Here is a 16,269-nt window from a genome sequence, read left to right on the forward strand (position 1 = left end):
TCTCTCTCTCTCTCTCTCTCTCTCTCTCTCTCTCTCTCTCTCTCTCTTCGCCGAACAATATGTGATTCGAATATTTTCGTTTACAAAGTGTGCTTTTTTCCCGTCGTATCACCGTGTGTAATGCAAAATCGATGAATGGGAAAAATGAGCACTGTTTGTGTTGCTGCACATCTATCTGTTATTTCCGAACAATGAATCGAAAGCGCGAGGTGAATTGAAAGATTTTTCATGCTTAAACTTAAGAATCTTTTTCCTGTTGCTCCTGTTCGATCGAACGAATGGTAAAGAAGAAAATGTTTACTGTATTTCCATCCCTTCTTTGTGTTATGTGTGAGTGTTCCATCTGCAGGCAGGTATTATGCGTGGTGCATAATACGAAAACAATCAACAAAAGATTGAACGAAATAAAAGAGAATAAATATATGGAAAAAAAATCGTATTCCATACAGAATGAAAAATGAAGAGAGAGAAAAAAATATCGACCTACGACGAGAAAAAAAATGGAAACATTTTTCTATTCATTTTTTTTCTGTTGCTTCTCTTACCTTGTTGCTAAATCCCTGTGTACAAAGTTCATTTGTTCCAAATATTTCATACCCGAAGCTATTTGTGTAGCAATGTACATTAAACAGCCATAACTGTTTGAGTGTGTGTTGTGATGTTGTTGTTGTTTTTGTGCAGCCACCGGGAAAAGCGTTGAGTCATGACGACGACGGCGGCGGGACGAAGGAAGAGAAAGAGAGAAAAAAAATTTAAAATGAAAAATACATAGTTTATAAATATTAAAATATTGTTTGTTTCTGTGTAGTCTTTGTGTGTGTTCGATTCGGTTACGCTGTATAAAAGGACACATATCCAATTTCGATGTGAAGCTTTTTTGTTTGCATTCGTTCCGTAAGCAATTTTCATAATTTTTCTTTTTGGACTGTCTCATTTTGTTCACTGTGTTGAGTTTTTGCCGTTTGTTCTGGTCGGAAAATTGTTCGTTGGCCGACAGTTCCAAGCTGAACGATCGGTAAAATGAAGCGCATAAATAAACGATGTAGCAAACGCATGAATTCGTTATCAGAAGGAACGGAAAGTCCGGACAACATAAGCACACAAACGAAAAAAAACAACAACTCCAATTTATTATTGTTTATGAAATAGCGTTCGAAATCAGAAAAACCGTGTTCCATGCTTGCTGAACATGAATCGTTTGCTTTTGCGCATGTTCATTTTTTGATTGAGTTCAAAAAGAGAAACGAACGGAATGGGTTCACATTGGGCAAAATTGATGACGTTCAAAAGAGTTTTATATTGAAATGAAATATAAATCACGAAACAAAGGATCTGAATTCGAATTAAAAAATAATTTCGTTTTTCTGTGTATGTATTTTCTTTTGATTCCGGGGCAAAATTGAAATTGCGATTGAATGTGACACACAAATCGGAACGAACTCGGTTACTTTATTCTTTGTGCTTTGGTGTGTTTTTATGTTTTTTCATTTGTTTATTTGTACGAGGAAATGTGTTCATGGGCTGGTTTGGGAGTGAATTAAAGCGTTGATAGTGATTAGAAAGGATTACGATGTGATCCAATGGCCGTAGACCGAATCGAAATGTGATCTAATTTTCCATGATTACTTAACGTTCTACAATTGCATAACACAAAAGAGATATACACATGAAACGCACTAACTAGCCTCGTATCGAGAGCCAAAAATAAGCCTGAAAATGGGAAAGAAAAAAATATACGAAGGATCATTGGATACATACCTCAGTGATTTGTTCTGAACGCCAACCGGTCCCGTTTCAGCGACATGCTCTTGTAGAAATTGATTTAAATCCCCTTGGCAATCGCTATAATCGAGCACAATACAAATTGGTTCATCGCGTAAACAGGCGCCTAATAATGGAGCCACATTCACATCCTTTAAGCGACCCAGGTGTTTTGCTTTGGCACGAAATTCTTTTTTCGTATTCTCCGAAACGCCGGGCCGTAATGTTGCAACCGCTACCAGATTATAGCTGCACGTTCCACACCAGCAGGACAGAGTGACAGAGCACGGGGTGGCAATGGCAGCGACAAAGAGAAAACGAGAAAGTACAATTGCACAAATGAAAATTACGATAAATTGGAAAATAAAAGAGTCTCGTTGTTTTTTTCTTTATTTCACACGACAGACAGTCACATACACTCACACATATACAAAATGGGTACAAATTGCGGTCGCTACTTGTACGCCGGAGAGAAAAGAACAGAGCGAACAAAAAACGCGCGACATACGGCAATAATCAAAATTACAATATTAAAGTGCAGCCGGAAATGAAAGAATGAAAATGCGCTCGCTTTTGTTTCGCCCGCACCACAAGCCGAACGAACGCGCGAATCCAAATAGTAACGCGGTCGAATGAAAGCGATACGGATTTTAATATGCAAATAAAAGGACACAAAGAATGGAGCGCGCGCGAGAAAAAAAATGAATGGAAAATGGTTGGGTTCTTCTGGTTAACGAAATAGACTCAATTTTAATTCAACGTTAAATTATAAAGGCGTCCTTTTCCTCTGCACCTCACAATAACCATTCTATTTTTATTCCATTTCAAGCTGCATGCATTCAGGTTTTTTCCCTCTCGCTCCCACTCTCTCTCCCTCTCTCTTTCAGTTGTCCAAAAAGCGGGCAAACAACACAAGAGATACTGAACGATTTGCAAATAAATTTCAATGAAGTGTGCACCGAACTATCGTTTGATTTGCACATAACCGTTTCGCTACACTTGCCACCAATTGCTTCATTGTGTCGAGCAAAGTGTGTGCGAGTGCGAGTGTGAATGAGAAAGTTTGTAATTGAAATTAATGCCGGGCAATATCCATTTTCGATGCGAATGACTGCTGCTGCTGCTGCTACTTGCTCACGAAATCCTTATAAAGTTTGAGTACTCAATGCGACAATCGAAAATGTCGAATGAAAATTAACTGCATCGATACACAGAGAGAGGGAGAGAGAGTGTGTCTGTCGAGCAGTTCGACGATAAAATGTTTGCTTCGTTATGAGTTTATGCGACAATTATCGTTGCCACTTTTATCGAGTGAAGCGTATAGCGTATCAGTGAGAGACGAAAGAGAGAGAGAGAGAAAATGCCTGAACACCATTGCCCATATAATGGGTGACAATGGCTTAGGATAATTCAAAAATATACGATGCTATTTTAAGGTTTATTTTATATTGCATCTGCACACAAGCACACACTATTCGATCGAGTACAGGTCACAGACGATGAGCAAACAAAGGACAACTGTGTTGTTTCGCATTTATACCGAGAGATAACATCCTTTGGCCATACTCCGTTTTCTTCGAACGACCGATTCTAAGTACCTTTTGCGAAATGTCAAAAGACGAAACGCGTCTAGTGTGTTACGTTTGGCTTCTTCTGAAAGGAAAAACCCTTCAGCTTCATTAGCAAAAACTTCCATTTTTCCGAAGACATCACATGATTTAAATAAAATACTTGAGAGAGAAACTTTGCAATACCGTTTCTATGCATTTGCATGGTATCTTCTTGGAAATCGACTTGACTTTTGTACATTGTTAGCTGAAAAGAGGTTCTCGTTTCCCCATTTAGTTTGATGAATAACGATTCGAACGAAAATTTACGTATTCAAAAGCTAAACAAAGTGGAATTTTGAGTAAATTTTCCAAATGAAAAATGATCCAGAAATTACACGAAGAAATTGAGAAGATGGCAACGTTGACAACAATTTCACATGAATTGAATTTCACTGGGAATTTTATGACGTTCTATTTTGGCAATTTTACTTAATACAGTTGCATCAGCTTGATTTGCTACATAAAATAGATGATGATGCAGTATTTTCGAACGAAATAGTGGCAGAGTATCAAATTCGTTTGACTTTAAATTTCATAAAAATGACATAAGATCCCATGAAAATGCACCAGGAAGTCTCCGGTGACGGCGACGCGGGAGAGAGATGAGGGAAATAAGGAAAACGGCAATTTAAGTGAGCTGAAATAGTATATATGTGCATTTCCGTGAAAAACACTTAAACTGTTCAACGAGCATAAAGATGTTTTAGTGAATTGCCTTATTTTAATAAATTAACATTTTTTCAGGTAACGAAAAGCGAAAAAAACACCAACGGTACTTGCGCTTAGCCGAAACGTATGTCGTTCGTTTTCCGACGAAATGAGATAGAAGCGGCAAAGTTTCGTGTTGCCCCGATTTTATCACGTATACGTGCACGAAAGTTTGAAGCTGGCTCGATATCGGGGAGGGCGCATATTCTAATGGATTCATGTACTGACAAACTGCGTATAAATTACAGGGCAAACGAAAGCCCATTAAATGTTTAGTGTTATTCTCATTTTTTGTTTGTTCTTGTTTCTCTCACTTTCGTTTCGAAGACTCTGGCGTGCTTACCACTTAAACGCTCATTTAGATTTATTCTTAAACGTACGCTGTAGCACGTATCAATTGCGCCAAGCACGATGCGATCGAATATCGTAGATAGCAATAAAGTGACACATAATGCGCGCTACTAAATTATTATTATTTAAACAGGCGGCGAGTGTGTGTGTGTGTCTGTGTTTATGTGACGTGTGTTGGAATTCTCGGGAATTATTTATCAATGAAATTACTCGTTTATAGCAAAGCGATAGAGGATTACACACATATGACGAGAGAAATAAAAATTGTACCCTCGTATGCATATCCCAATGTTTATTCGGAATTTTATATTACCCACTATGCAAACGTGTTTGTATACGGTGTATATATCGCAATTTTAGCCTTACCTTAATCCTTTTGTTTCGCATAAATGCAATTCGCCAAACGCACCGCTGCCAAGCTTCTCGACAATAACCAATGAATGTCTGGGAAATTCGTTCAATTGCTGTAAATCATCGTCGGTCGATGTTGCATCGGTATCATTGTATGAGCTGAGCAGATTTGTTGTAGCCGTCGGTTGTGCTGTTGCTGATAGTGGCATCGTGTTGGTCGTATGAATGTTATTGTTTGCGATACCACCGTTTGGTCCCATCGTCGATGCGGCCGATGTTTTACAAATGGCTGTTGTTGCATAGTATTTTTCGGGCGGTGGCGGTACTGGCGGTGGCTTTGGAAATACCATATTATTCAAAGATGGCGGCGTGTTACGAACGCTCACATAACCACCTGGTATTTTTGGTATTAAATCCTGCATATGTGGCACGGCATACTCTTGGCAAACAATATCAGGAACGTCTGCAAATTCAGAACATTAAATAAATACACAACATCCAAAAATGTGGAAGAATGAAACCGAAAAAAGACAGAAATAACTAGCATAGACACAGCATCAGGGAGTAGAGGCGAACACGAATGGTATGGCGGGTGGAATGGAGCATGAGAGAGAAAGGGATGAAGGAAAAAAAATCCGTCGAAAATATTAATAGAGAGTGAGTGCATTCGAAAGTGGAGAGACATAATAAAAGATATTCGTAATGGAGTGAACCGTAACGAAAGTAGCTGGAGCATATGCGCTCAAATGAAAAATATCAAATCCATTTTTTTCATTCGCAAAACAAACGAAACGGCTAAGTATATTATAATAAAAAATACATATTGTGCCGTTCGTTGTCTTGCACTTTTGCCACAAGACAAATAAAGCTCGAAAATAAAAATGGGCAAATAAAAATATTTTCGTTAAGACAAAACAAAAAAATGCAAACGAGTCGCACTGTACAATTGTTTTTCTTTTTTCGTCTGGAGACGAGGCATTTAGATGAGAAAATGTTCGTTTCTTTGCTCTCGCAACTTTTTTTCTGGCTATCATTCCAAAGACTAATGTGCTTATTTGCATAATGTCTCCGACGTGGGAGTTTATACATTTTGAACTATTTTTTGTTCCTTGTCTCGGTTACTCTATTCGGTGCCATTAAGAAACGAGAGACTGAATTTATTTTCCGTCTGTAACCCGAACCGGCGTCAAAGTAACAGGTGACAGTAGTAAATTTAATTAGGATTATATTCAACACATTGACTATGCATCGATCTCTCCATTAAATCCATCCCGTTTTGCCGACTCCGAGAGCGCGCGCACTCTTCGGCTCGTTTTTTTATTTTTCGGAACACGGCAGTTAGCTTTATTTATGTTTTGGACGCCGGGATCAATTTAAATTATTGGCGGTTGCCAAATGATAATGAAAAAGGGGAAATATGCTAAGTGCTGGCTGCGTGCGTGTGTGTCTGTCTGTGTGTGTATTGTAATTTATAAATGGTTTCTCTGTTACGTTAAATTTACCTGTGTAGTCGGGTGTAACGTGGTTGCGTTGCAAATCGTTAAGCGAACATCCGCTAGCAGCACTGGTGTACATGTTCACATTGAACGGTTCATGATACAAACTACTTTTATCGATCGATTCATTATCGTCCATTGTCACCTAAACAATAGTCACATTAAGAGAGAAAGAGAGAGAGAGAGGGAGAATGTGAATTTTCAATTTTCCGTGTTAAATTTTGCCATTCAAGATCATTTTTGGGTATTAAATGGTGAATGGTGAAATTTTCGTGTGTTTGCACACGGGATTCATGCTCTATAAAACCAGCATAAACAATCAACCGAATGGCGGAGAGAGAGTGTGGTTGTGTGTGCTCAATAGAGCACATTCATGGAAATATCATTTAATTGAAATTTTATGAGCGATGAAATAATGGCATATTAAAATTGATAAACTGATTTCCACAATGATGGAAAATTTCGCTTGAAATCACGTGTAATTAACGTGATTTGGCGCGAAAATCGAAAACTGAATAGCATTTTGGGTTAAAATTTAATGGATTTTGCATTATGATTGGAAAAATTACCTTCATATGATGACGCTTATCGATGCCCAATCCCAGTGTATCTTGGTTGAAATTGTGTTGCAGCGAATTGAGGACGTCGGAGCGTGGTGAGCGTTTGTTTCGTGATACGATAAACATGATGGCGGCCACCAATAGCAGTATTATCGTTGTAAGTAGAGCAATGATGACACCAACATAATGTGAATCTTGATCTCGATCAACTGGTTTCTGATGCACTACAATTTTGCAATGGAACGATATCAGTTTAGTAGTTTTAAATTAGGTCTCTCGAGAGAGACATTTCTCATATGCTGCTCATTCAGCAACAACAAAAACAACGACAAAAAAAAACCTCTTCGACATGATAAAAACAAAACATTCTGATTTTTATTACGAATTCGATTCCGTGCTGTTTTCCATATAATGACATTTTTCATTCTGAAGTGCGCGCACTCGAGTGTGTATCGAGTCTTGTAAATGGGTATGTTTTTTTTCTGTCCTCCTGCCGATAGTGCCGGTACAACGCGTTTGACAAAAACGTGATTTATTGAATCTAAAATCAGCAAACTCATACTGCATTTCTTTGGCATTTGCCGAAACACAATCGACAACCTGTTGTGAGTTTTTCCAACTTTGATTTATATGAAATCATAAAAGAAGCGTCTTTTGTTCGGTATACAGTCAGAGAAAAAAAAAACTCAACTGTGTGACTGCAATGGTGAATGGAATGAAGCTGGAACAAATGGAAGAGGGAGAACCAAAAAAAAGAACACATCGAATCACAAAGCGATTGTGACGTGAAATATTAAAAATGAATCGATGAAATCCGATGTCGAACAAAACAATTTGCGGCTATGAAATCAATTTATAATAAAAGTCACAATAAATATGTGCGGCGTGCCACGCACACACACAGCGAATGGAAAAATAGGCGAAAGCATAGACCATTCGGAATGGAGTGAAGACGATATGGAGTAGAAGAAAAATTCCCTCACATCACGGTGACACCGACCGCGACAAGATTTGTACAAACGATAAAAATGTCGAGTTTTGCGACGTCAACCTCAGAGTGAAAGAACACAAGAAAAATGATCGAATGTTGGATCGCACACAGAACCAACGAAAAAGAGAAAGAGAGAGCCAGTGTGCGCCTTGAGCCAAACATATACATACCCGGCGGTATTTGGTGATTGCGATCTCCTTTGGTGTTCTGTGTATGAACTTCGTCACGTTGCAGGGGGTATTCTAATGTATCCTGCGGCACAGTGTTACCGTTTGCCTCCTCCTCACTGAAATTACCAACGACTGGTGCTAAAATGACAAACGAAACAAAAAACGGAGAGAAAAAACACATGAAAAATAGCAAACAAATATAGCCTGCACCAATATTCCAAGCCGATACCGGCACACGATACACGACAACAACCAAAAATATAATCATAATCAAACATATGAAATATTTTGCGTCCAACACAAAAAGAAGCGTCGAGCGCGAGAGCGATGCCGAGTGCAATTTTCGCAAGAGCTTTTTTCGCCTTCTGTCCTCGGCTACAAAAGAATGGAATACATGTTGTTTTTTTGTCCGCGTCTTTTTTCCCTTTCGTTCATTCGTATTGTTTCGGAATTTGCGTTTAATAAATGAACAAAAAAAAATCGCAAGAACAATAACAAAGGAGTTGCTAAATGAAATTGCTTGATTGGTATTGCTCTCGCTTGTGCCACAGCTTATTATGGTGGGTGTTGTTGTTGTTGTTTTTTTTTTTGGTTTGTTCAAATGAAATGAATACACCGACATTTGTTGCGAGTACTGAAAAGCTCGACAGCATTTTCCCTTGTTTTTAGATTATTATTTTGTTTGTTTTTGCCCAGTTCTTCTGCCGGGCGGTTTTTAAAAGCAATTTTTATTGAGAATGAAAATGGCTTTTGTTGGGTATGGAATTTTTTCGCCGGTCGTGGTTATATTATTTGCAACGGAAAATGCCATCGGCGTCTCGGTTTTTTCGATATTTTTGTATCGTAGCCGCTTGATCGGTCACATTGGTGCTGCTCGGCCGACTGTATGGATATAAACCGTGAGCTTGTGTGTGTGTGTATTTTTTTTGTTTCTGTCGAGTGGCTTACCCGTAACAAAGGTCACTTCACTTAGCATAATCCAACGCAGCGCAAAGTACAAGTGCACTTGTACGTATTTCCCAATGCGATGATGTAATTTAATGGTAACGTCACGTGCATTTTCCATTACTGTGTCTGGCATGTATGAAAAATGTACGGGTTCACCGTTGAAATGCTGTCCACCGATGCTGAAGAACACCTTTGCATGTGTGAATACCTGTGTGTAAAATGAAACGAAATCAATGAGTATTGAGCGGGAGAAGAAAAAACTGGACGAAACGCCCATTTTATATTGAAATGGAATGACAAAAACGCATTCAATAAGCACATTTACGGTTCAACTGACCGTTTCAATTCGATGGCAAATAAAACGCAAAAGCCATAGCAACGCGCACGCGAGCAAACGAACGAATGTGGATGTGTGAGTGTGTGTATGGTGGAATTCGAGAATGGGGCCGACGCACGAAGATGTCATATATTAGCTATCTGAAGATGCAATTCAATAAAATTACAAGCACACTCAAGTATCGATAATGCATCGATTTCAAGTGTTGGCTGTCAAATATACACTCAAATTGGCATCATTCTCTACATCATTTTCACTTAATTACAGTCATTGACTAGCGATACACACATATGTATATAGACCGGCGAGATGGCTTTTCATGTCACACATACGATGATTTACACAGATATTTAAGACATTTCTCATAATTTCGATTCACTGTTGTTATCACACAAACACTCCATTTACATCGACCACTTACATCATTTTTTATGTTCATATCGATCGCACGTGATTTTGTAATCGTTAGTAAAGTTATCTCTGGTTCGAAATTCAATTCACTCGATATTTTAATGATGTGTACAACTTTTCCCGAACGAAAGAATGAAAGAGCAAGAGGAACAAAAAGAAATGAGAGCAACTGGAACTATCTCAAAAATCAATTGTCGCAAATCAATGCAATCGAGTAAATGGCAAAATGAAATGTCATGGCACTTCGACAAAGAGCGTTTGAATTTGAATACCATGCTATGTGTGTGTGTGTTTTTTTTCACGATCTGGTAATATAGCGAAATACACATTTTGCCAACCCGTTGACAAAAGGATATGTGAGCTGAGCGAAAAGTTTTGAAATTCCAACGAATGCGCTTGTTAAAATTGGTTTCGTAGATTTGGTTTTGAGCGAGCGTAAGAGAGAGAGAGAGAGAAAGAAGTAGAAGAACCGAACGAAAATTTAAAAGTAACAACGAGGAAATGTCAAAGAAAGGCAACGCTATGTAAAATTCAACTTTTATTAACAGAGTCAACATTTTCCCATATTCCCGGAGAAAATGAGCAAAGCAAGAAAGAGAAGAAAAAGGAAAACACACACACTCACGAAACCAAGTAAATATGCGTTTTCACCAAACCAAATATGTTTTTTTCCATTTCAGTTGAAACTGCCAAACTATGGAAAGTTGCTTCGGCAAGCGCTGTTTCTGTGTAAAATGTAGGTCGTTTATCATTCACCCATTGCTAACCGTTTCGGTTTTTTTTTCTCCCTCTACGGAGTTTTCCTTTGCCATTTCCATAGTTTGCCAACTTCCATCGAATCGACATCCCGAATCGACTCATTGAAACTCCTGCCATTTCCCAGTTTTTTTTTCTTCTTCTTTCAAATTATAAGAATTTTGTCATACATTTTCATATGCGATTTGTTGACTTCTTCAATTTTTTTGTTTTTTGCTTTCTTTCTCTAGATTTGTTGATTGGTATAATCGCATGTCATGGTTTGGTCTTTGTTTTTCCACTTCGGTTATCTCGTTAACAAAACAGCTTCAACATTTTTTTTTAAGTTCGCTGAAACTTTTCCTACTCTCTGTCGGTCTCTCTCTCTCTCTCTCTCTCTCTCTCTCTAGATCTTGAAAACATTTCGATTTGCTTTTTGCTTCCTCTGTGTCTCTTCCGCTGTGTATGTGTGTGTGTCGTTTTGATAGAAGAAGCTATTTCTTAGCTAAAAAAAAGTCATTCTTGAGTTGTGCGCGCTTGAAAATATGTAATTTGAATTTTATCATACGAATTTCATGTTGTTCCTTTGTTGTTTTAGTTGACTGTAACTTGCAGACCCACTTTCTTATGAAGACGACAGAGAGCTCCAAGTAATCTCTCTCCACTCTCACTCTCCTTCGCTCTGGTTCTCGGACATTTTTTTCCCCTCTTCATCGTTCTGTTTGACAATGCCAAGGTATTTTGTTTACTTAATGTATTCTCTTTCGTGTTCATTCTTTTTATGGATTTATTCATAACTTCTTCTTCTTGCACCACCAGTTTTTTTTTTCGTTCGTTCATACAGTAGCTTTGTGCCTTTGTTCCATCATTTCATCTGGTCGCTTCGAAAGATGTATGTGTTTTCTTTCGTTTTTTCGGTCGCCTTTACAATGTTGAGCAACAATGATGCTCCGCAGTGGAAGAATAAAGCAATTATTTATGCGTAATTGAAATATTGCCCGGAAGACGTAGCAAAATAAAAAGTCGAACCACTTTTGTGTGTACATAAAGTAAAATTAAAATTTCCTAAAACAGAAAATGGCAACACAAAGTATTTTACGTTGAACGAAAACACACACAGGTAAAGAAAAGTTTCTTGTTCCTGATGCAATAGCAAATTTTGCGAGAGTTGAAAGAGAGTTGTGTGTGATAAAAATGCGAAGCATACGAATCTCTCGTAAAACAATTAGAAAACCATCAATCGCAGCCCACCTCAACATGCACGCCAAATATAATTATAAATGCTATTTAATCATCTTTTCCCCGTTGTTCCCACATCGTTATTCCGTTGCGTATCATTACTTGGCTGCCGGTAGGCAACGTCCATTTCTCTCTATCAAATCGAGCACGAAGCGCTCTCAGACTTAATCTAATGCAATAATAAAAAGCATTTGGTCTACTTACCGCTACATCCTTCGAGAACATGTTATTGGTGTGCAGTACAATGGAGCTGAAATTTCGCACCGAGTCAAATTCGAATGTCATTTCAACAGGTTTACCGGCCATGCCCAGTGAATCGTTTCGCCAGCCAACCCATTCGTAACCTATTTTGTGGGATGAGAAAAGTGAGAATGTGTATGTTTGCAAGCAATTAGAAAATAGCAAATAAATAAATTTCAAAGTGAATTCAATTAAGAGGCAATAACAATCATCGTCATTATTTCGTTAAAGTCAATTAAATCGGTCCAAATGGAATCGTAAATTAAAGTTAAAATCCTCTCCGACACGCGTCTCGACACGTCAAGCACGAGAAGCATATTGAACAGCCATAATTCTCGACTGTTTAACGTAGTAAATCACAATTAAAACTGGTCGACTGCGAAAAAAGAGAGCACATGATTTCCGTCTAATTTACTCGCATGAGAAGGATTCACGTTTTCGCTTAATCGGATCCGAGAGACGTTTGCAATCTTATCATTTTGAGATGAATACCAAATGTTTGCTTTCATGTGAGCACTGAGCACACATATTGCAACAAAACGGACATTATCTATGGACAAAAACCCCGTCCGATCGACGGAGAATGTTTTGGCGTTGCTTTTTTTCTCGCCTTCATGTATCAGTAGCGAAAATTGATGAATTAATGAACATCAAGTGTTTATCGTCTTGGTCCATTGTTCATGTAAATGGACGATTGGCGTTCGCACACGCACACAATGTGCTCTCTGCTCTCCCTTGTGAGCCGAACATACGATAGCATCACTTAAGTGAGTGATTAGATCGAAACAAAATTTACGGCTCTATTTTATTATTCGTGTACAAGTAACGCACATTAATAAAATCCTCTTGTACACGTTTATGTTGGCAACAAATGGATCGGTATCCACTTTCTCGGACGTGAAGGGGAAGAGAGAGAGAGTGAGGCAATGAGCTTGAGTGAGGGCAAGCACATTAATCGGCAAATACAACAGGAATGTCGTGCATTCGAATGGGTCGAATTGCGCCACATACACACACCGATCTCACTAATCGCAATATGAATTCAATTTCATTTTATTACATTGCTTGTGCTGCCATTCGGATTGTTTGAGGATATGTGCTCGCCTTGGCGCACACTTGAACTACCGTTTTGTCTGCCATGTTCTCGCAGTTTCTCTTATCGATTTGATGATGATGACGACGACGGTGATGCACGTCGTGTCCACCACCACCACCACCACCACCACCACCACTACATTCGAATGTGTAGTAGCAATTTTATGGGAGCCATGTTTTCCTATTCTTCTCTATCGCTTTTTGCGCTCTTTCATTCTTTTATGTTCATGCTCTCGGACACTTGACATGGATTCACTTACGTGAAGCTCGCCGCTGACGTCGTCGTAGTCTTCGTCTTCAATAGAGGTATTGTGTGTCAGAGTAAATGATTTTGTCGGTGAGTGAAAGAAAAATGCTTGAAATTCGTTCGATTGAGAGTGCACGATTTTTCACATTCGAATTTCGATGTGCACGCCATGGCAATGGCCAGCAACGTCAAATAAATGACGTGCTTGTGGAGTCACAGTGAAGCGCGCATAAAGCCGAATGAGAGGTCAAAGCAAATGACCGCATCAACTGAGAGAGACTGATGAATATAATTTCATTGCCAATCTATTGGAGCGCTTCCAAGCGCCATAAATCTCGCATGCACCCGAATTTCAAAAATACCATACAACACTATTTGATCCGTTGCACTCGTCGCTGGACTGAAGAAGAAAAAAAATGAGTCTGCCCTTCAAATTTAATAATGCTAATGGAAGAATTCCAAAAACGCTGTGCACGTTTGTCTGCCATTTTATGGGTGTAGTTCCGGTTTCCTTTATCTCTCTGTCTCTATCTCGGCAATGAAAATTTTCTTTTTGTAACCCGATTGCCCGATCGACAAATAAAAACCATGCCACCAATTTTCAAATATAAAGCAAACGAATGAACAGAGAAAAAAATTGACTTTATTTGCAAAGGAGTTGAAGATATGAAATAATTAATGATGTGACCGGACGAGAAACAAATTGATAGCAACATTGATCGATAAACTTGTGTGTGTGTGTGTGTGTTGCATGTTGAAAAGCGTGACGAAATCAAGCGATACGATAGCAAAGTTTTTCGCCAAACTATAAACAGTGACCAGTAACTTATTTTTATTTGCAAAACTTCATCTTGCGCCAAACATCATCGAAAGAGGTTTTTTTCCCTTTTTTCGTTTCGGTGCGTTTTGGTAATTCACATAAATTCATCTCATACTCTCTGTGTGCGAACTTTTTTCGCTCGCTCTCTCTCTCTCAGTTTGGTTCGGTCAAGCATATCCCGAATATTCGATATGATGTTCGCATTTTTCGCTTCAGTTCTAGCTTTATTTTTCGTTTGGCATCTTTACAACGTCTGTGTATTCCCGAACATAATATTTTCTTTAATTTATCCAAAAAAAAAAAAAAATATGGCATAAACTTATTGGACGGCGACTGAAATCGTCTGCTAACTTCAGACACATGGGAATAGTTTATTTCGTTTTTTTTTCTCTCCGTCGAATGTTGAATATAATTCAAAAACTCCGTTTCTCTTTAAAGTTTTTCATTTTCATGCATTACCTTTTCCATATCCATGAATGTCGGTGCGGAAATTATCGGTTCCTCGTTGTCCATCCACTAATTGACCCAAGCCACTAACTAATCGGTCGTTTTCATCATGACCGTCATATGTTTGATCCGATAAATCGATTTCCAGTCCACGCTGAACACCTTTTGGGATGCTGTACGAAAGTAAACCATCTGAAAAGAAATAAACGAAAAATGAAGATAAAATCCAATCAATGAAATTACTTAGGCTACTTTTTTCGAATGATATTTCATGTCAATTTATTTATGCAATTTAAATTGTTGCCTACGTCAAATTGCTGCCTTTTCTTTACAAATTGATGACTTTTTCGCCATTGAATCGCCTTTTTTCGATTTATTCCAAGTTGGAAGTTTTTTTTTTTCAATTCCAAATAACATATTGCTCCGTTAACATAGACTAAACAAGTGTTCAATGAAGCATCTCGATCGGGAATACATTTGTTTAATATTGGGTTTTTTTTTTCTAATGGAGAAATCTCTATAAGAGAAATGGAAGTGATCATCAAAGTAAATGCTTCCCGTTTGTATGGTAGGGAAAAAAACCCTTAAACAAATAAACAATATTTAGATTCAAGAGAGATCGAGGAAGAAAAGACACGAAACCATTAAATAAACATTGAGCGTGTGTGTTTGGTGCATGTCAATGCCATGTGGTTGATGGAGCAAAAGTTTGGCATTTTAAAAAAATGACTCCGAATCGCAGTCAACATACAAGCGAAAAAAAAATGTTGCATACACGATGAGATTTGTTTACGCTCAACATAAGATTTGTAACGGTTTAATAACTTGTTTATACTTTGTTGCATGTTCCTTTCGTCAACAAACACTCACTCACAGTATGCGGAAGCGATGTGTGGTTTTGAGCAACCGAAAAAAGAGACACAACAACCGAGAAAAAAAAAACGAGAACAAAACCATTTCAAAACATAAAGAAAAAGAAACAGTTGAAAAGTGATTTTGAAGAAAAAGGAGCCGTTGATCTGAGCAACTTTGTTTCTTGAGTCGGTCGAGCATCTGCGTGTGACTAATTATGTTGTCAATGCGCTTAATGAGTGCTATATATACTACACGATTCCTTAATCGATACAAATCACAAAACCGTGGAAATCGTACGATAACAAAAACCAAGTTGAGCGAGTGCCTTAATGGCATCTGACTGTGACAAGAGGTGGAGAAAAATGCGTGATCATGATTCAATCGCAATCGGATTTTTTTCCTCTTCTTTCTCTCTCTCTCTCTCTCTCTCTCTCTCTCTCGCTTAAATGCGTGATTCCGTCCATTTAACAAAGCAAAAGACGTATTCAATTCGGTTAAAATAATTCGTTACATGTTTCACCAAATTAAAGAGGCGAAAAGAAACGAAACGAAACCGTTTACAAAAATAATAACGTTCCATTTTTTTTTCTCGTTCGGTTCGAATTTTTCAATTAAGAGCGGCAAGACAACGAAAATCCCATTAAATTCATTCGCCTTGTTATATTCGATGTTGGACACCAACAACAAAACAAGAAGTGGCATGGTGACATGAGACACAATCTAAATTGAATGAGCGTTGCGGATAAACGCAAGTGCAAAATCCCCAGCACATACGCCAAAGGCAAGCGAATCAATGAAAGCAACACAACAGCCAGCACACAAAATGTCAAAACACACTCACACACACACACAAACCGAATCAATTCAGTGACTGTAACAACAATAAAAGGCCAACAA

The 16,269-nt window shown here is 38.3% G+C and overlaps 1 protein-coding gene across 1 annotated transcript in view; it reads right to left on the reverse strand.

Annotated features, from left to right (window-relative positions):
• Positions 1 to 545: 545 nt before the first annotated feature.
• The window catches only part of LOC129566972 (discoidin domain-containing receptor 2-like), a gene marked incomplete at its 3' end in the record, with an annotated part of 46,316 nt that continues 30,592 nt past the window's right edge, over positions 546 to 16,269 (reverse strand). The window contains exons 5-13 of the mRNA XM_055443421.1: positions 14,530 to 14,709; positions 11,873 to 12,012; positions 8,947 to 9,154; positions 7,999 to 8,136; positions 6,847 to 7,061; positions 6,284 to 6,422; positions 4,797 to 5,244; positions 1,759 to 2,010; positions 546 to 638 (exon numbers count right to left, since the gene is read on the reverse strand). Coding sequence (XP_055299396.1) covers positions 546 to 638; positions 1,759 to 2,010; positions 4,797 to 5,244; positions 6,284 to 6,422; positions 6,847 to 7,061; positions 7,999 to 8,136; positions 8,947 to 9,154; positions 11,873 to 12,012; positions 14,530 to 14,709 — 1,813 coding nt within the window. The remainder of the gene's footprint in view (positions 639 to 1,758; positions 2,011 to 4,796; positions 5,245 to 6,283; positions 6,423 to 6,846; positions 7,062 to 7,998; positions 8,137 to 8,946; positions 9,155 to 11,872; positions 12,013 to 14,529; positions 14,710 to 16,269) is intronic.

The sequence above is a fragment of the Sitodiplosis mosellana genome, unplaced genomic scaffold (genome assembly GCF_009176505.1).
Source record: "Sitodiplosis mosellana isolate CC-2019 unplaced genomic scaffold, AAFC_SMos_1.0 Smas_scaffold_5, whole genome shotgun sequence".
Classification (NCBI taxonomy): Eukaryota; Metazoa; Arthropoda; class Insecta; order Diptera; family Cecidomyiidae; genus Sitodiplosis; species Sitodiplosis mosellana.